General features: G+C 42.1%; 1 protein-coding gene across 8 annotated transcripts in view; it reads left to right on the top strand.

Moving 5' to 3' along the window:
• Positions 1-21,065, top strand: part of erc1b (ELKS/RAB6-interacting/CAST family member 1b) — a 1,197,549-nt gene that overhangs the window by 168,311 nt on the left and 1,008,173 nt on the right. For all 8 annotated transcript variants that reach the window (XM_078568271.1, XM_078568270.1, XM_078568269.1 and 5 more), the window contains 3 exons: positions 2,327-2,464; positions 18,344-18,484; positions 18,952-19,092. In XM_078568271.1, the coding sequence (XP_078424397.1) occupies positions 2,327-2,464; positions 18,344-18,484; positions 18,952-19,092 (420 nt within the window). The remainder of the gene's footprint in view (positions 1-2,326; positions 2,465-18,343; positions 18,485-18,951; positions 19,093-21,065) is intronic.

Raw genomic sequence — 21,065 nt, 5'->3', positions numbered from 1 at the left:
GCAATTAAGAACCATGGAGTTCCTGATTTTTAAATCATTGAGCATGTATGCAAGTGAGGCCCAGACTTGAGCTGAGAAGTCCACAATCATGAGCTTTTGAAGAGAAGTTGTAAGGTTGCTTAGCCAAAAGCTAATGGAAGGATCCCCATAAATCTTGCACCTTGGAAAATAACTGGAATGCTGAGGAGAAATCCAAGTGAATTTCAGAGAGCTATGGCACACATGCTTTGACCCAAAAGAAGTGAATGAACCCTCAATATCCCAATGTATAAGGGCACTCTTGGTTGGAATTAGGAAGTAAAAGGGGAACCAGATTTATACTCTTAAGTCTTGGCAAACTATAGTATTAAGTTAGTAGCATTGTTTTGTTTAATTTTTGTTTTTATTTTAAAACATGAAATCTTGTGGCATAGTTCTTTCAGTTAATCACGGTGTTTGAATTTCTCTTTAACTGTTAATGGTCTCTACGGAGATGTAATATTCTTCCTCTGAATTCTTTTTGTCGCATGTCATTTTGAGGACCCTGCCTTTTTGCTTAGGGCATAATGATGCTTTGAATCAGATCTGAAATACCTGCTAACTGTCCCTTGGGCATTCCTGGGATTCATTTGCCCATTATTTTTGTTTCAATTTTGTCTAGAGCAGTAATAACCAGGTCTGCTGAAGGTGCTTTCATTCTCACTCTGCTTTTCTTGAATCTTTCTGGTGTATTGACAGCAGTCTGTTATCTGGTGACTATTTTGAAATCTGGCAATAGTTTCTTCATGTCACTGCAGAATGTCTCATTTGTTCAATAAAGTCTGAAGGAATTGACTGTTTCTGCAGGAATTCTTTTAAGGCAGAAGACATCTGGCCCAACAGGGTCGTCTCCTCCAAGAACCAACACCTGTTTGAACCAATTCCCTGCTCATGAAACAGTTGAGCACAATCTAAATTTAAACACTATTACCTAATTTCATCTAAGAGTTCCTTGTATACTAGTACCAATCCAGAGATTTCCCAAATTGGATTTCATCAATCTTTTATACAATCAGCTGAAGTCATAATATATTCTTCCATGGACTCACCATCTGTGTTCTGACATTCTGACCATATATCTTCGGAATTTAATAAATCATCTTTCTTGTGGAGTTCATCCAAGAACTCTAATTGATGGACCGAACCGTCATCACTATCCAATTAACGGGCATTCGTCTCACAAAGTACTTAACTTCTGATTGTTCTACTTGTAGGAAATGACAATGCCAAGGCCATATCTTGTTTTCTCATGGGTAGGAATATCACCCGTGCGGAGGAGCTTCCTACTGATCGCTCAGAATGGTGGTAACTTGTCCACCAAGCTGGATCACATTTCAGTGCTTGGACTGTGCATGCTGAATTGGCACTCTTGAAAACAAAAAATAATCCAGAAATAAATAGAATGCTGTAAAAGTTTATGCCCATTGAGCTGGGAGGATGAGACTCTTAGACCATGGGGATTAATAGCAGATACTCCCTTGCCACTTACATATCAAATACAAAATAAAGCTCCCACTATTGCTGCTTGATTAAGATATAAATAAATTGACTTTCTCCCAAGTGTACCACCATAATTTTTCCTATTTTCCACATCAACCATCGAATAAGGTTGATGATTTGTTATTAATGCTGAGTTGTGGTCAAGCATGTTGTTTGACCCGTGATTAGTCAGAACTGGATGAGAAATTGGCCACGTTTGTTTTACACTCAATTGAAAAAAGGTTACTGTCATCCCATCAAACTCATGCTGAACATGATCACAGGAGTGAAAGGACTGTGTTGTAATATCAGCCATTAGTAACTTAAATAAAGTTTGATTTTAAATATTTAACACAAGTATTGACAATATAAGTGCCATTATGCTATCATTGTAATAACTGGCCTTGTATGCCTGACTGGATTTGTAGCAGGCTGTTGGTATTGTGTTTTGTATTGCTAGTATGATTGCCCAGTGTACAATACATTTTTAAATTTCACTCCAGCGGGCAACCTTGCCACTCGCCAGACATTTTAGTATCATCAAAAGTGATTAAGTTTTGTTATTATCAACACAGAGTATGCAAGAAATCTAATTAAGTAATAATACTTGGAAAGGACCGCGTTCTAAATTGTTTCCAGAATCATACAAGTTTACAGCGCGGAAATAAGCCACTTGGCTCATTGTTCTTAGGATATACAGTTCTATTCTGCAACTCTTAATTCTCACTTACAACTTATGTTTCATTTGGTGGAAATTTAGTGAATTATTACATATCAGTGTCTATTTTTCCTATTAATCTGATTGTGTTTTTTTCAATATATTTTGCAGATTGAGAACCTGCAGGAACAACTGAGAGATAAAGAGAAACAAATGACTAGTCTGAAAGAACGTGTAAAATCACTGCAGGCAGACACCACCAATACGGATACTGCCCTTACTACGTTAGAGGAGGCTCTTGCAGAGAAGGTGAGCTGTTGGTGTAGTTTGGTCCAGGTGGAAGTTCAAAGTAAATAGAGCAAACTGCTCGCTGATAGGAAGCCCTTAGTATAATGCTTTCTAATGCAATACTATGTTTGCTAAGTCATAAACATTTGGGCAGTAACATTGCTACCATATTTTAACTGTAAATTTGCAGCTCTGTTTTAATTATTACCAGTTGCAGTGCTGACATGGTTGCTTCAGCATACTGTGCCAATAAATAGTAGCAGTAAGACCTGCCAATGATTATTCAGATCGCGTGTTTCCATTTTTAGACTTGGCTTCATAAGAAGCTGGAAAGCAGAGATCAGGTAGCTTCCCCACGGGGAGTTAGGGAATAAGGGCTGAACAGTCATCCCACATCGTTGTCCTGTATACTGTGGAGTATTCTTGGCAGAGCTTTAAGAGTTGAGCGCCTGTGAAGGATATTGCAAAAGCTATCAGAATAAAGGAGTGCAGTTATGTTTAAGTGTGTGATCTTGCAAATGATATGCACTTTCTGTATCCATTAATCATACTTCCTGTGTCGTGCTTTTATAATGGAAAAACCATTTATCAGCGTGTCACAATGGATAAACTCTGTCAATCTTATATAATGTAAAAACCATATGTTAACATATAATAGAAAAACCCTATGTCAACTGCCCCACCATGGTTTATTAATGAAACCACTCAAAGAAATTTTGGCTTCAAATTTTTACTCTGTGGCTAAAATTTCTAATGACCAAAATATGATAGTAAATAAAAAATACATTTTTCATAACATGATTACGTTTATTAGAAACAGAAAATAGGAGCAGGCATAGGCCATTCAGCCCTTTGAGCCTGCCGTGCCATTCAAAATGTTCATGCTGATCCTCTGTCTCAACGCCATATTCCCTCTCTCCCCATAATCCTTGATGCCTTTAGAGTCCAGAAATCTACCTATTTCTTTCTTAAATATATTCAGTGAATTAGCCTCTACAGCCTTCTGTGGTAGAGAATTCTACAGGTTCACCACCCTCTGAAGAAATTTCTCCTCATCTCAGTCCTAAATGGTCTACCCTGTATCCTGACCCCTTGTTCTAGACCCCCCAGCCAGATGAAATATCATTCCTGCATCCAGTCTGTCCATCCCTGTCAGAATTTTATACGTTTCAATGAGATCCCCTCATTCTTCTAAACTCCAGTGAATACAGGCCTAGTCAGCCCAATCTTTCCCCATAAGACAATCCTGCCATCCCAGGAATCAGTTGGGTGAACCTTTGCTGCGCACTCTCTATAGCAAGTATATCATTTCTTAGATAAGGTGACCAAAACTGTACACAATACTCCAGGTGCAGTCTCACCAAGGCCCTGTACAGCTGCAGGAGGACATCTTTGCTCCTGTACTGAAGTCCGCTCGCAACGAAGGCCAACATACCATTTGCCTCCTTAACTGCTTGCTTTGCCTGCATCCTTTCTTTGTGATTGGTATACAAGGACACCCAGGCCCCTTTGTACATCAACATTTCCCAATCTATCACCATTTAAATAATACTCTGCCATTCTGTTTTTCCTACCAAAGTGGTAACTTCACAGTTAACCACATTGTACTGCTTCTGCCATGTACTGGCCCACTCGCTCAACCTGTCTAAATCACCTTGAAGCCTCTTAACACCCTCCACACCACTCATATTCCCATCAAACTTCGTGTCATCAGCAAACTTGGAAATATTACATTTGGTTCCCTCATCCAAATCTTTGATGTTTCTTGTGAATAGCTGGGGCCTAAGCACTGATCCCTGCGGTACCCCACTAGTCACTGCCTGCCACTCTGAAAAAGACCCATTTATTCCTACTCTCTGTTTCCTGTCCGCTAACCAATTTTCAATCCATGCCAATATATTACCCACAATTCCACGTGCTTTAGTTTTACACATTAACCTCTTATTTGAGACTTTATCAAAAGCTTTCTGGAAATCCAAATACACCACATCCACTGGTTTTCCCTTATCTATTGTGCTAGTTACATCCTCAGGAAACTCCAGTAGGTTTGTCAAATGTGATTTCCTTTTCATAAATCCATGTTGACTTTGTCTAATCCCATTGATATTTTCTAAGTGTCCTGTTATCACACTCTTTATAATAGACTCTAGCATTTCTCTACTACGGATGTTAGGCTAACCGGTCTATAATTCTCTATTTTCTCCCTCCCTCCTTTTTTAAATAGTGGGGTTACATTTGCCACCCTCCCAATCTGCCAGGAGTGTTCTAGAATCTACAGAATTTTGGAAGATGACAACCAAAACATTCACTATTTCCGTGACTGCCTCCTTTAACAACCCTGGCATGTAGATGATCAGGCCCTGGGGATTTATCGGCTTTCAGTCCCATTAATTTCTCCACTATTACTTTAGTAATACTAATTTCCTTCCATTTTTTGTGTCTCCCCGCTCAGGTTCCCATCCCCCTGCCAGTCTAGTATAAACCCCCCCACAGTATTAGCAAGTAACCCTGCGAGGATATTGATCCCGGCCTGCTGCCTGTTGGGGTGCAACCTGTCTAGCTTGTACAGGTCCCATCTTCCCCAGAATTGGTCCCAGTGCCTCAGGAATCTAAATCCCTCCCTCCAACACCCTATCTCCAGCCACACATTCATCTGGTCTATTCTCCTATTCCTGATCTCGCTAGCACGTGGCACTGCAAGTAACCCTGAGATTACTACTTTTGAGGTCCCGTTTTTAAATTTATTTCCTAGCTCCCTGTATTCTGCTTTCAGGAACTCATCCCTCTTTTTACCTATGTCATTGGCCATGACCTCTGGCTGTTCACCCTCCCCCTTCAGAATGTCCTGCAGCTGCTCAGTGACATTCTTGACCCTGGCACCAGGGAGACGAGATAGCATCCTGGTGTCACATCTGCGGCCGCAGAAACGTCTCTCTGTTCCCCTTACGATAGAATCCCCTATCCCTATTGCTCTCCCATTCTTTTTTCTTTGTCCCCACTGTGCAGCTGAACCACTCATGGTGCTACTTGGCTCTTGCTGCATTACCCCGAGAAACCATCTCCCCCTGCAGTATCCAAAGGGAAAATTTTTTAGAGAGGTAGATAAGACCTAGGGGGCTCCTGCTACCCGCATAGTGCTTTTACTCTTGTCTGGTGGTCACCCATTCCCTTTCAGCCTGTGCAATTTTTACCTGCAGCGTGACCAGCTGTGTATGTACTACCACAAAGAATGCTCCACAGTGACTCCAGCTGCAACTCCAGCTCCGAAACCCTGATTTCAAGTAGCTGCCGCTGGAGACACTTCCTGCACATGTGGTCGCCCTGGACACTGAAAATGTCCCTGACTTCCCACGTTGCACAGGAGGAGCATTACACGTGGGCGAGCTGCCCTGCCATTACTTACCCTTCAATTTTTCCCTTTATTTTTACTTCCTCTAGTTTTGAGAATATTGAGGACAGAATAAATACCAGGTCCTATTTACCAAGTATTGAGAAAAGGTAGACAATGAAAAGATCATTCCTTACCTCTTCAGCAACTCTCTCTCTCACCAAACTCCAACTGAAACACTCTAATGCAGCCTAAAGCAGCCCTCCATTGCAGACTGAAGGAGCTCTGTAGATGGCTTGTTTTTATGCTGTCTGCATCTAGCTTCTACAAATCTGTTTTGTCAGTTAACTAATTAACTAGCTGCAAGCAGAGCCTGTATAATCCCTGTTTTAAAACTGGATTAAAACTTACCTTCTCCCAAGCCAAAGAACAACTTTTAATTAGTTGCTAAATTAAAGAAAAATTAGACTTTAGACAGAAATTAACCCTTAAAAGTCCATCTCTCACCAAACTCCAATTGAAGCACTCTAATGCAGCCCGAAGCAGCACTCCAGTGCTAAACCTCATTAATTGGATTGTCTTTTTGTGTATTCTTACATTTTTCCTTGGTGGTCTTGACTTAGATGTATCTCTCCTTCCCGTTCAGAGCTGTATCCTTCCTTTACTGCTGACACACATGCAAAATGCACTAGGGAGTTAACTAGCAGATTCCAGGCCCCTGTTTTACCAAACTTACAATTTTCCTCCACAGCGATGACGAACCAAAGAACCCCTTCCCTGTGCTAACAAACTCCACAATTGCCCCCATTTTGTAAGTTTCAAAATGGTAAGCAATAGAAATGAAATACATAAAAAAATGTGTATAAACTGAAAGTACTCATTTACAATTTTCATTGAATAACAGATAGTGTAGTAAAATTCATACCTACAGCAGACTAGGAATCCCAGAATATCATTTAAGAAAAATGAAATTTATCTTATTAGTCAATGTAAATCTCTGTAATATCCCATTTGGCAATTTTTCTTTTCCTTAAAATGTGGAAAATCCTTTGACCATCCATGTGCTATATAGTGAGAGATTTACGAGTAATAATTTATCTTAGTAGTACATATAATTAAAGGCAAAATTTAAAATATTAAAGTAAAATTAATTAATTCAATAAAATACCTGATCCAATTATCCTTTGCTCTCTATCCCTTCATCACATTAAGATTACAGTGGAAGTTTATAGGAATAGCATTTAGTATTAAAGTGATATCATGGGATGCTTGTGGGTTGGCTGTGCTCGGATGGTAGCCCTCACACTTTGGAGTCGTTGGGAATGAGATCATTCTGGACGGATGCAAGAGTTTAGAAAATCTGGAAAGGATGATGCAAAATGAGGGGGGTGAGGGAGGGATGGCTTGTGTTTTGTACAAAGGTGTAAAAGCTTCCATGATTTGGTTGCAGTGGGAACCTAGAATATGGAAAGATGGCATACATGCTGTGGGAAGAATGGGAGAGGGACCTTGGAGTGTTGGAATCCTGGGAGGGAAATTTGGATGGCAGTGGTGATTATGTGAACCTGGAGTGATGGCAGCACTTGAATGGCAGTGGCAGTATGTGGGGGTATTTAAGAGGAGGCTTGCTGAATGTGAGAATGTTATTAGTAGGTTTGAAGGGGAACTATTAGTAACTGTAATGTAATAGGAGTTTTCTCCAAAGTGGATTGGCAGTTGAGAGCAAATGCATGATGTTTGGAAATTCGAATGGTAATAAAGCAGCAGGAAAGACTAAGATGGTGATACAGGGTGCTAAGAGTGGTGGTATCAAGTGTTGGGAAGTGACAGGGGAAACTGTTTAATTTGGGTTGTGGAGAAGATGTTAGTGTTTCCCCAGTTGAGGCCTTGGACAGCTTGTATTATTTGAAATATGACATTTGCTTTAAATAATGCAGCTTTCCTGGATTACTGTTGGGGGTTTCCCATTTAACTTGTCCTCTGTTGCTGCCATTGCCCTCACCGCAATTGAAGCCAGAACCAATTTCAAAGTTAGGTATCAAGGTTCATTAACATTGTAACAGTGATGATGGAAGGAGATCATTAGCAGAAGGAAAGATTTTATTAAAAGGGAGCAGAGGTTGTGTTATTTAAAATAATCTTGGTTTCTTCACTGTTGACTAAACAAAATCCCTCACCCCTCTAAGAGTAGAACCATGAGTTACAATTTAATCCCCCTATCCATTCCAACCTGATTCTAAACTCCAACCTTGAGTTTGGAGATCCTACCTACATTCCCAAAATCTGTATTTCCAGCTGCTTCGCCAATCAAGTCATCAACTTTGTTTCTGAAATGCACGTTTGGCTGAAAATGGACTTTAGGAATGTTAACACTGAAATAAAAACAGAACCTGCTGCTGGCCTGACAGCATCTGTGGAGAGGGAAACTGAGCTAACGAATCTGACTTCTTCAGAACTGGAGAAGAGTTCTGAAGAAGAGTCATATTTGAGTTCAAACGTTAATTCTTTCTCTCTTCATAGATCCTTACAGACTTGCTGAACATTTGCAGCTCTTGTTTTTATTTCAGATTTCCAGCATCTGCAGGATTTTGCTTTTATTTTGATGTTAAGACTGACCCTGGCAATATACAACTTTAGGACCTGTTGGTAGGGGCCTTGTGACTTGATGGCGTAAGACTCAGTTGCAGCTGGAGGAGGATTTGTTTGTTGTGGAATCCAAGAAAGGAGTTTAGTTGTAGCAGGGACAAAAGATAGGCAGCATTAGTTTGTTGTTTAGTGGGAAAGCAGTGTGGGAGATGGAAGCAAGAGGAGTGCAGTCAGCATTGGACTCTAATGCCTTGTTACATTTGCTGCAAGTCAGATTCTGCTGAAGGCAACAGTGCTACCTATTTTGGAGCTATAATTATCAAGATCTCACTGAGAAGTAACACTGCAACATACCTTGGAGACAAGATTGCTGGAGTCAGAGGTAAATATATTAAAATCTTGACAAAAAGGATGATAGGTGGACATGATAGAAATAGTAGGACAGGTAAAAGTTTGATGCAAAAATTAATAGGTGACACTTATAGGAAGATGTAAGACTTCTAATGTAGATCCCAATAAATTTCCCATGGCATTAATTTTCTGAGTGAGAGGGTATAACAGTAGGAGTGTTACATAATACATGATGCACTATAAGGGTTCCAGATTTACAGTGGTATGAGCCGCCTTGATATAACTCAATTTTGTACCAGAGCCAGAATGGTTGTATAACTCAAAATTCTGTTTCTTGGAAGATTGAAAGCACTTCCAATAGTCAAAACAGAGTTTTGGGCTCCCTGCTGGTCTCTGGGGGTTGTGGCCATCTTCCATCCTGTGCACATGTCCAAGCCAGTGAAGCCTCCTTTGCTCAATATTGCTAGTATGCTCAGCATGTTTGCCCTAAAAAGGACTACTTCATTGGTGAATTTCTATTTCCATGTGATGCCGAGGATGTTCTAAGTTTTTGAGGTGTTTTGAGGTATGAAACCTTTTTAACCAAAATATCTAGGTTCTGAATTCTTAATTTACAACAATGGGGCCCTCAGTTGTGCCTGACCTAACAAGGTACAAATGATCTTTACTTCCATTAATGAAGTAAAATTTATTAGCAAGATGTTCGGTGTACTTAAGAAAAAGCAGTGGAGACAGCATGGAAGTTTCTTATTCCTCAAAGCCTCGGTTTCTTGAGTGCTCACGGCATGGCCAAAGTCTGTCATCTACTGTTTCTGAAGTGATGTTGAACTTTGTGACAGAAAGATTACACCACATAAACAATGGTGGAACTGTGCCAAGGGAGACTGAGTTTACAACTTTGATCCTTAATTCTGACTCTGTCTGATTACCTTATTAGGAAATAGTCCAAATTAACTCTCTTCATTGGCTAAGGGTGAGGGTCATCTGGTGTCACCCTACCTCTGTAATTAGTGTCATGTAAGCTGAGACAAATGCCCATCTCATGTTGCCTTAGGCCCCGGAGCTTACGTTCCATTGTGAACAATAACACATCCTTGCAGATACAGATTGCAGTTGTTCAAACAATGCTACATCCCCTCATCAATAGACAGTTTATATAAATATGCTAACCTATTCCTATGGATACTAAGGAAATTAAGGACTGATATTATTAGTAATTCCTAGCAAGATTCTTCATGAACTATAGGTGTTATGCTATTGATATGGTTAATAGATCAAGGTATTAGCAAACCTAAATCTAATTCAAAGACATGGGCTGGCATTTTCTGGTCCCATTGGCATTGGGGATTGTGGTGGGCAGTGGGGGAACAATATGGTGAGAAGGCCAAAATTGATTTCATGCTAGTGGGATCATCCGATGTGTCCGCCATGGTGGAACGCCAATCGCGCTGGAGGCTGGTGTGAACTGCTTTACGTCTTGCTAATGGGATGCAAAGTAAGGCCCGACCAGAATCCCCCATGCCAGATTTACCGTTATGCTGGCGGGAAAACATGCCAGCCCAGAACGTGTCTGGACAAATGTGACGTGCAGAAGTCGGGACTTAACGTTAGGCACTTGCTCAGATTGAGGACATTGGAGGAGCAGAAGATGCTGGAGCCCTACAGCTACTGGACCCTGGAGCAAGACGTGCATTGCATGCTGGGTGGACTCTCAGGGACAAGGCTCTGCTGTGAAACAGCTCTCGGAAGGTGGGAGGTCTTTGATGTCTCAGTTCTGCTTGGGAACATCATAGTCTTGGCCATGGGCTGCTACGGATAATTGGCAAATGGGTGGGGGGAGAGGAAGGTAATGCTGTGAGCTGGTGAGGAATGTGTACTGGGTTGGGGTGTGGGGCACGGATGGGTAGAAATGGAAAGTCATTTGACTGGGAGAGGAAGGTGAACTGGGGGGTGAGGTCGAGGGGCTGAGGTTGGTGGGGGAAAGTTGTGGAAGGTTGGGGAGGGAGTATGGGGGGGGTGGGAGGGTGTAATGGCAGAGAATGTAGCAAGTGGGGAACCAGGTGTAAGTGGGGGGATGAAGGTGTAAGAGAAGGAGTCCTGAGAGGGGGGAAAGAGTAAGGGGAGGACTTGCGAAGCCTGTAAATGAAGCTGAAAGACAGCATTACAAATTATTCAGTGAATGTGAATATATTTTCAGATTATAAAGTGAATAAAATGTGTTCACCCATGCAACCACTTGTGATCAGAAATTCTTAACTTTTCTAGGCCTACCACTTCTAGGTGCTGCCCTGACATCTGCAGGAGGGGTGGACACAGGTTGTGCAATGGTTAGCCCTGTTGCCTCTGATGACTTTGGCGTGGGTCCTCTGGAGAGCCAAGGCCTTGAGGGCCTTGGCTTGCTTTGGCTGTCCTCCAGTGGGCTAGCTGTTCCCTCTGCGGTGATAGAGGACGAGTTTGAGGGGGGTCACAGGCAAAGGGGTCTTGGAGGGAGAGGACAGCCTCTGTGATTCCTGGGTGGATGATCCAGGGGTGCCCAGCTGCCGCCCCTCCTCCCGTCGGGTGCCTGAGGACCCTGGCTTGACTCCTTGTGAGGAAGGAGCACCTGGAGGGACATCAAGGTGCCCCATTCCCCCTTGCATTGCCACTGGAGGAACATGCCCATGATTACTGCGATGGAGAGCAGGTCTGCGCTCATCTCCATGTTTTACTGGAACAGGGTCTCCATGGCGTCTGCCATCATTCCCATGGAGGCCTCCATATGTGCACATGTGGCACCACTTTAGCAGAGAGCAGGCGGACGCACTCTTCCAACTCACGTGCCACTCTATTGAGGTCTTCAAACAGCTCTGCGTGATGTTTCTGCTGACTCCCCACGATGAGTTGGAAGGCCGAATGCAGAGGCTCATCATCTGACTCTGGCCTCACAGATGCTTCTTCCCCAGCAGTTCTGAGTGCTGGGGAGCTCGGCTGAACCTACCTCCTCCTACTGTGGACACATGTCCGTGCGGTAATCACCAGATTGTGAACCCGAGCCTGCTCATGATCTAGGCCCCATGCTGCCTCTGCACTGGTGAAGGGTGTGGGTAAGCGCCAAGATGGGTTTTCCACGCAGCTTGTTTCCAGCTCTTCAATGGGGAAGAAGTCCTCTTGGATGGAGCTGAGGGACATGCTGGCTGAGGGTGTCAGTCGCTTGGCAGAACTCCCTGTGAACTGAAGTAGAGATAATTAGTACAAGGCAGCAGAGTCAAAAGCAGGAGAGAGTGCACTCACAGTCACATTGAGAGAAGGGTAATGGGCGCAGGATCCTCATGTGGGTGCTTGCCGCAGACACGGTCCATGACCTCATCAATCCCCATGCAATGGCATGCTCCTCAAAGTGCATGAGAAGCCTAATGTGGACCACTCCGCTCCCCAGTCTGGGACCTCTCCCTGCTGCTGTGAGCCAGCTTCTCTTGCATGAAAAGAAATGGAGAGAGTATGAGCAGGACGCATGGCACTGCATGGAACATTTGTGTGGTGAGCGGAGCCATGGACAGGATGAGGACACGAGCTCCAGAGGATATGAGTCTGATGGAGATGTGTGAGTGTTAGTGGTTGGTGAGAGTAGGTGTTGTTCCTTGAGGCGAGAGATCCCTGTGGATGTGTGATGGGTTTGTGAGTGAGAGACTTGAGAATGATCAAGTGGTTGACTTACCCTGGCAAAATGATGAGACTATTCATCCTCTTCCTGCACTGGATGGCTGACATTCTCCGTGCCCCGATGGTGCTGAGCACCGCTGCCACCGATTCCCAGGCCAGATTGAAGACTCTGGTGGACCTCCTATGGTCAGAGTGAGGGTAGAGGACATTGCAGTGGCCTTACAACTGTGTCCAGCAGGCACTTCAGAGAGGTATCACTAAATTTTCGGGCTCTTGTTTTCTATGCTTTCGGGGCAACCTGTTGCCTGGACCAGTCCTGGTGTGAAGGTATGAAGTAGGCATGTGCTCTGATGCACCTTAAATGTGGTGCCCAGAGCACAGATGACCACACCAGTCATGGCGTGGCAGGCAAATCCGAGCCCGCCTGCCAGCGATCTGGCGTGTCCCTCATGAATGCATAATTAATGAGGTGGGACACGCCGGGAATGTTATGAAACGGCGCGAGAAGCCACCTTTGCAGCCAGCAGGTAAAACGTTCTTTTTCCTGCCCGCTACCGCACTTTGTACAAATGTGGGACGATTCGTCCATGGTTCTTGTTTAACAAATAAAGAAGCCATGTTCAGTTCAAACTGTTGACCAGAACTTGCTTATTTCTTTAAGTTTGCTAGACACTTCACACATTTAAAGTGATTAATTATCAAGAAGAGTAGTTTCATCAGAGACATCTACTTCCTTGTTCTAAGCCTGCTTTTAACTATTTAATTGTCTCATTGTCTCAAACTGGATTATTTAAAAAATGGCTCAGATAAAGTCATAAAATGTTACTTCAAACCAACATGGAACTCTAAACATTAGTACTGTTATCAAATTCTTACAATGCATCGGATGCCAGCGATGGAAGTAATTGAGCCTTTTTGCTTGGTAATTGTAAGCTATTCAGGCATCAGTGCCATGCAGCAATATATTGAAGATACAGGCCTTGTCGATAAGCATCTTTGTTCTGCAGGTCAGTGTGTTGTTTCTCCATGTCCATTTTGTTACTTAACTAAAATTGGTGGCTGCCCTTCCAATGAGTTTGCTGAGCTCCTCTTCAGGAGATAGTTTGTCTGTCGTTGCAGACCCGAGGGAGTAGAATTTGCTGACGACTTACAGTGGTGTGTTGTTGAGTCTGATTAGATGTGGAGACTCAACATCCTATTGAGGGAGAACATGACATTGGCATGGGACAGACAAGCCATGAGCCTTTGGCTGGTCTTCTCTCTAGACAACTAGTGCGGTGGCATCAGCATGCAGAATTTTTTCTGAACAGAACATGTGTCCTTCTGTCTTGGCCTTCAGTCTTGATAGGTTGAGGAGTCTGATCGTGTGTGGAACTCCTTCCATGTCGTCAGGGCAAGCATCGGTCAGGAGTGTTTTACCCCTGACAGCCAGTTGATGAAGCAAGAATCCAAAGCCAATTTTTACTTGGGATAGATTTATTCACAGACTGAAACATTACAGACATATATCTCCTGACTCCAATCAATTTGTGTGTCAGTAAGTGTCTCTTTATAAGTGCTCAGGTAACCACCCAATCATTGCCCTCCACCTGTATGTGCTTAACTTCAATTGATACAATAAATAAAGAGGACAGAGAAAAAGATACAAAACAGAGTATGGACTAAGACACAGTCCTGTTATACCCTGTTCTTGACCTCAAAGCTGTCAGATGTGGAGCCATCGAACTGAATGTTATCATGGAAGGATTACATGAGACTGTGAAGCTTGGGAGGACAACCAATTTTCTTTCGTATCTGGTAGAGGACCAACCTGCTTATGGTGTCAAGCGTTTTTGAGAGATCCACAAAACCAAGATAGAGTGATGTTTGCTGCTGTTTGCTGTTCTCTCAAAGCTGATGTAGGGAGAAGATCATGTCTACTGTGGATCTGCCTGTTCTGAAGCCACATTGTGCCTCCGGGTATATTCTGATGGCTACTCTATGCAGTTTCATTGAAATGACTTTGTCAAAAGTCTTCCCAGTGATGCTAAGGAGAGAGGTGCCCAGTAGTAGTTGCAATCCCCTTGATCACCTTTATTCTTGTATAATGTGATGATGTTTCTGCCACGCATATCCTGTGCGACAAAACCTTCCAGCAGAGGAGGAGGTGGTTGCGGAGACCTGGCAGCAGGTGGGGCTTTCCATACTTGAGTAGCTCGGCTGGTTTTCCATCCTTTCCAGGTGCTTCTCTGGCTGCTAGGAAGTCACTGGCCTTTTCAAGTATAAGTAATGAGGATTCTGCATTGTTTATATGTAACAGGTAGCTGCAGAAGATCATCAAGCACAAGCAGAGAGATCATTCTCATGTGAGTATAGCTTGGAGTCATGCTCTATACAGTGGACCATTTGCTTGTTCCTCTCAGAGAGTTCTTGCCCATCAGCAGATTTCAAAGGAGTGATGGGGCCGATTGCTCCTTTGACACCATCATACATAGTGCGAAGGTTACCATTGTCATTAGCAGTTTGTATTTCAATGCTTGTTGACACATTACTTTGCCTTCTGCTACACAATTGCCTTGGCTAGCGTGAGAACCCTGCTTTAAGGTTAGGAGACGGGTTGTAAGCCAGCTGAGTTACGCTCTTTGCTTCAGTGACTGGAGTCATTTCTACAAGGTGGGTCTCGAAGCAATCTTTCTACCTTTTTTCTTCCTTTGCCAAACATGGTTACTACAGTTTCATAGATGGCTGACCACAGAGACTTACATGCTTCATTAGCATTATCTGGTGCACCTCAGGTGGAAGGGACTGCCTGAGAGCTTCTGTGAAGTTTTGATATTGTCATCATCCCTCATGCATGCAATGTTGACGCGTGGCATGTCATTTTGTTTGGACTTGTGTATTTTCTGTGGTTGTACCTTCACCCTGCTATTGACAAACAAATGATCAGTATCACAAAGTGCACTGTGGTAGGTGTGAGTGTGAAGATTGCTGGACAGGTTATGTGATTACCAGGTCAAGTTGGTGCCAGCTCTTGTGTCTTGGGTGCCCCTTTACCGTCTGCTTGTCAGGATAGGATCCCTCATCCTCAGATCCATTTTCACCCCATTGAAGTTGGACCTCCCCCCACAATTAATATTTCTTACTCTGGATTGCTCCTTGTCCATTTCCTTAGCCAACCTAAACCTTATGTTCCAATGATCACTGCCCCTGATATGGTCTCCAACTGACACTTGATCTACTTGGGCTACCTTATTCCCAAGAACCAGGTCTAGCAATGTCTCCTTTCTTGTTGTACTGGAAACATACTCATGCAGAAAATTGTGCTGAACACACTCCAGGAACTCTTGCCCCTCTCTGCCCTTTGCACTATTACTATCTCAGCCTGTGTTAGGAGAATTAAAGCCCCGCTTTTATTTACTCTATAATTCCTGCTCTTTCTGTAATTTCTGTAATTTGGCTGCAAGTTTGTTTCTCTACATCCTTCCTATGCATCGGCGGTCTTTGGACCACAATAAGCAATGTAATGGTACCTTCATTGTTTCGTGGCTCTAGCCAAATAGGTTCTGTCCCTGACCTCTCTCTGGGACATTCTCTCCAGTACTTAATCCTGAATACTGCCACCCCTCTTCCTTTCATTCGGTCCCTATTTTTCTGAACATCCTGTGTACAGGAACATTTAGTACCCCGTCCTGCTTGCCCTTCTTTGAGCCAGGTCTCTCCAATTGGCACGATATTATATTTCCAGGTGAGTATCTGCGTGTGCAGCTCACTAACCTTATCATCACAGTCTCCACATTCACATTCCTGCATAGTGACCGTTACAAAAATATAATAATTTTCATAATATTATTGTGGTTTATTGTAAAGTAAATTTATGGGTGTGAGTGTAGATGGTTTTGTCTGTGAGATTTAATTACATCTGGAGTCAGGTAGACTGCAAGCTTGAAATTATCAAAAGAAGTTAGGTGTAGAAATGTACTTGAAATGCGAATGAGTAAACATGGATGGGGTCTTAGCATGTGAGGTGTGAAAGGAGTTGGCATTTTTAGGTAAGTGAAGGGTTTGTTTGGCTTTCAAAGGATTGTTAGGATGTTTACAACTAGCCAGATAAGCAAGGTTAAGCAGTGCATTTATTTTTCCCAAAGGTCACTGATAATAGTTTCCTAACTTACTGTGTAAACTCAGACTCTAGGACTGCATCCCTCTTTCTACCTTTGTTGTTGGCACTGGTGTGGATCGTGACTGCTGCCTGTTCACCCTCCTTACTCAGGGTCTTCAGCAGCTGCTCAGTGACATTATGGACTCCAGCACCAGGGACACACCATCCTGGATTCACACGTATGGCCGCAGAAATGCCTGTCTGTTGTCCTAACTATCAAATCCCCTATCGCTATTGCTCTTCTAGTCGTCTTTTTGCTCCCATGTACTGCTAAGCCAACTATGGTGCCATGGACTTGGCAGCCAGCTAAGTTCCACATTCTTATCACTTTTTGGGTAAAAAAGTTGGAATGATGAATATCCAGTATGTTAATAAGAAAGACTGAACTTATAGTGACAGTACCTTTTGCAATCTCCAGTTGTCACTAAACATTTTGCAGCCAATTAAGCACTTTGCAAACGTCGTCACATTTAGGGAAGCAGCATAGGCAATTTGCATATGGTAAGTTTCCACAAATAACAATGAAATAAATGAGCAGATAATCTATTTCAGCAATGTTAGTTGAGATATAACAATTGTTTAGGCCACTGAGAGTACTCTGTAGCTCCTCTCTGAATAGTGTCAAATTTTTTACATCAATCTGAGAGGTCAGACAGAATCTCCATTTATTACCTCATCTGAAAAAACGGTATTTCCAACAGTGCCAACCTGGACTATGTGCTTACATTTTTGAAGTTTGGTTGAACCCTGGACCGTCTAACAGAGATGACAGTCCTACCACTGAACCAGTTGTGTTATTTGACATGTTGGTACACTCATTGATTTTTTTTTTCTCGCCCTCTCATTTTAGGTTAAATAAATCCAGGACAGTTTTTTTCACATTGACAATGATCTTATGATATGTGTTTACACTGTTTTGTAGCTTAAAAGTTTTCAGCTTTTGATTTGTTTGTTTGGACATCAAGGCTATCATCATTTTTCTACTTGCCCTTGATAAATCTCATTATTTGGAGGGTGTGGAAACAATATTACAACTGTTTGTCAAGTATCCATTTAATATAACAGTTCACTTTAACTTAGTATGTAAAGATGGCAGGGTCACAGTTTTTATTGCTTTCATTGAATACAAGGTTATGATATTTTAGCTGTGTTTGGAATTGTTAGTGTTTTTTGTTTGATTCTGCTACTACCAATCTTACAACAGCATATCAGCTCTAAGTTCGAATGTATCCCCTTTCAGAAAGTACAATAAGCTAACCCTTGATCAGTGGAAGGCTAACTATTTACTGAAGGACACAGAAGCAGGATGCTCACAAATGCCAGTAACCATCCCCCTCAATATTTTTAAGTGAATGGGACAATAAAACACCAAAAAATAGTCAGATTTTGCAGTCAATAGGCATGATCGGTGTATGCTGTCCTGGTGGGGGAAACCAGAACAAGGGGGTACAATCTCAAAATTAGAACTAAGCCTTTTAAGAGTGAAATCATGAAGCAGTGTTTCATGCAAAGGGTCATGGAAATTTGGAACTCTATTCTTCAAAAGGCAATGCATGCTGGATGAATTGTAAATTCAAGATGCTGATTGAGATTTTTGTTAGTTAAGGGCTCAAAGAATATGGAGAAAAGCCACCGTAAATGAAATTAACTTGCAGATCAGCTCTAATCTGAATGCCTGACCCTTGTTCCTAAATTCCTATATCTTGTCTTTGATTGCAGTCTGAGATTTTGAGGACACACAAAATTTTATCGCCTGTGGATACTGAGATATTAACATTCTGTCTCATTGGTCACCATGAGGAAACATGATTTATTTTTCTTTCACTAATCCTCGATTAATTGTATCAACTTCTTGCAGGAGAGGATGGTTGAGCGGCTTAAAGACCAGAGAGAAAGAGAGGAGAGAGAAAAGCTAGAAGAAATTGATGCTTACAAGAAGGAGCTAAAAGAAGTTAAAGAACGGGTTAGTGGTCTCCAAGGAGATGTCTCAGAAAAGGAGGTGAGTAATAAATGGTATTCTATGTAATATGTGGTGTAAAGTGAGGAAGTTAATCAAACATCAACTATTCTTTAAGAGTGATGCATATAAAATAATGGATTCCATGGAAATGACCTATGTAATGGTTGTCTTAAATTCAAGCCAAATCACAGCAATTAATTCCAGATATCAGTTATTATTTATAATACCTGTTATCAACATGGTTCGGTTGGAATTTTTGTCATTGACTAGAGAGTCATTGGGAGATGCTAAGGTTGAAGGGGTGACAATGAGTATGGGTAGGAGAATTGATTTGGAGGTAGAATTTTTGGTTAGATGTGAGGTCAGTGAATTCGGGGCAAAAATGACAAGGAGATTGGAGGTAAAGATTGAGGAACTTAATGAAAGTCCGAAGCAGGATGGAAATACCACTGTGTGAGCTATTATGTTAACAATATGTGGATAAAGGCACTAATTACTTGCTGTAGGCTGTGCTACTGGACCTCAAAGAGCATGCCTCATCTTTGGCTTCATATGGACTGAAGAAGGATTCCAAGCTAAAATCATTGGAGATAGCTCTTGAACAGAAGAAGGAGGAATGCACTAAACTAGAAGTACAGCTACGGAAGGTAAATTCATGTCCAAACTCTTCATCTTGTGTCACTGCTGGTTTAAGTCGAACTTCTCCATTTTTAAAATTAACACATTTTAACTGATTAATATTGGCTGTAGTATAAAACTTTCAAGTTTTTTTTAAGCATGCTAAACTTATTTGTATCGCAATGTGTTTGTAATCGTTAGTAATTCTGTTCAATCTCAGAAGACTAAGCCAATATTCATAGAGTTGCCCAACATTTATTCTGCCGTGTGATACACGTCCCATTTCCAGATGACTGTTAAACCCAAATAATGAACTTGTTTGAGAACCAGTAGAGAATACCGAAATTTTATATAATGGACCAACATTTCCTAGTCTTAAAAATCATGGAACAAATCTTCCAGCCTCCAGATCACAGGAGACCGGATGTACGACTGAAGATGCGCACCAGGAACTTGTGCAAGTCCAGAAGTGCGGACCTATGTGAAATTGCTCAGAAAGTTTCAACTTCCGATGGGCAATTCCCTTGGTCCTTGGGACACTCCTTGAATGTCTTCAGGTCTGATCCAGAGTCGAAGACTTTGGACAGTTGCACATTACTTATCTGAATAGTTATCCAGGAAATGTTAGACAGATTAAAACCTAGTCCAACAACTGGGTAACTCCACAGTTGATTCCCCAATCACCTTGCCCAACGATCCCCCCGACCACCCTGCCACTGCACCTCCTCCTCACAACCCGACCTGACTACCTCCCCAACCCAAACATCCCCCGACCTGACTACTCCCAGACTTAATTCGAGTACCCCCAACCTGACTCAACTACCCCTGATCCGCCTACCCATCTCGCCCACCCACCTTCTCACCCCCCCTACCCTTCCTCCCACCTAACTCACCCATTCACTCATATCCAAAGACTGGACCTTTAAACTTCCACCATCCTTTTGGAAGGTGCATTCCAGATCATTGTTACTCGCTGTATAAAAGCATGCCTTTTCGTCTCCCCTCTGGCTCTTTTGCCATTTATCTTAAATCTGTATCTGCTGATGAGCAAAACCACCAGTGGAGCCAGTTTCTCTTTATTTAATCCACTAAAAATCTTCCTAATTTTGAATACCTACCCTCAACCTGAGTATTTCAGGTTGGATACCGTTCAGCTATAGAGGAAGGTTTTTAGGAGGATAAGAAGGAAAAAAGGCTTTAGCAAGGCCTTGAAAGTAACAAAGGTAAACAGATTGATGGAAGACAATGAATGATGACTTTATAAAACCTGAATCAGCACATCAGAACCAGTTTAAAGAAAATTACTTCATGGTTACAGTGGTTAAAAATATAGTCAAAGAAGTCAAAGATGCAGCTGGGCTTCAAACAAAGAATGAACGCAAAATAGTGAACATTGTGAATGATTACTTCTAAATATTTATAAGGAAGACATGAACAACATTCCGTCCCTAAAAAGAGGTAACTTGAGCAGATTCAATGACCTGTAAAGGAAATGAAAGGCTGAGCCAAGCTAAAAGTAAATGTCTCCAAAAGTAGATGGCATTTTTTTTCCATCTAAGAGATGGAAAGAGATATTAGAAAGCAGATTTATACAGCTTTGACCACTATTATGAGGGAGTCACTGGACACTGCAAAGAAATCAGTAGATTGCAAACAGACTAATATGGTGTTCATATTCAAAAAGAGGAACAAAAAGACATTGACAACTATAGACTCATTAGTCTTACTTCCATGTAAAATAATGGAATTGAATTAACGGCGTTAACCTTTATAACCTGCACAATCATTGACCTTATAAATACACTATGGATTTAAAATAGGAATATTGTATTGTACCAAACTGCTTGACTTCTTTGAGGAAGTAGACTCAGAACTCCTGTTACATGCTGTTCGTAGATTGCAAAAGGCATTGACAAAGATCTACAGTAAAGGTTGTAAATTAAGCTCAAAGCATTCAGAATTCAGGGTAAACCCTAGAAATGGATACTAAATTGGTTGAAGA

Source organism: Cetorhinus maximus, chromosome 22 (assembly GCF_964194155.1).
Source record: "Cetorhinus maximus chromosome 22, sCetMax3.hap1.1, whole genome shotgun sequence".
Taxonomy (NCBI): domain Eukaryota; kingdom Metazoa; phylum Chordata; class Chondrichthyes; order Lamniformes; family Cetorhinidae; genus Cetorhinus; species Cetorhinus maximus.
The sequence above is the reverse complement of the archived record's forward strand: the minus strand, read 5'-3'. Positions and strand labels throughout refer to the sequence as shown.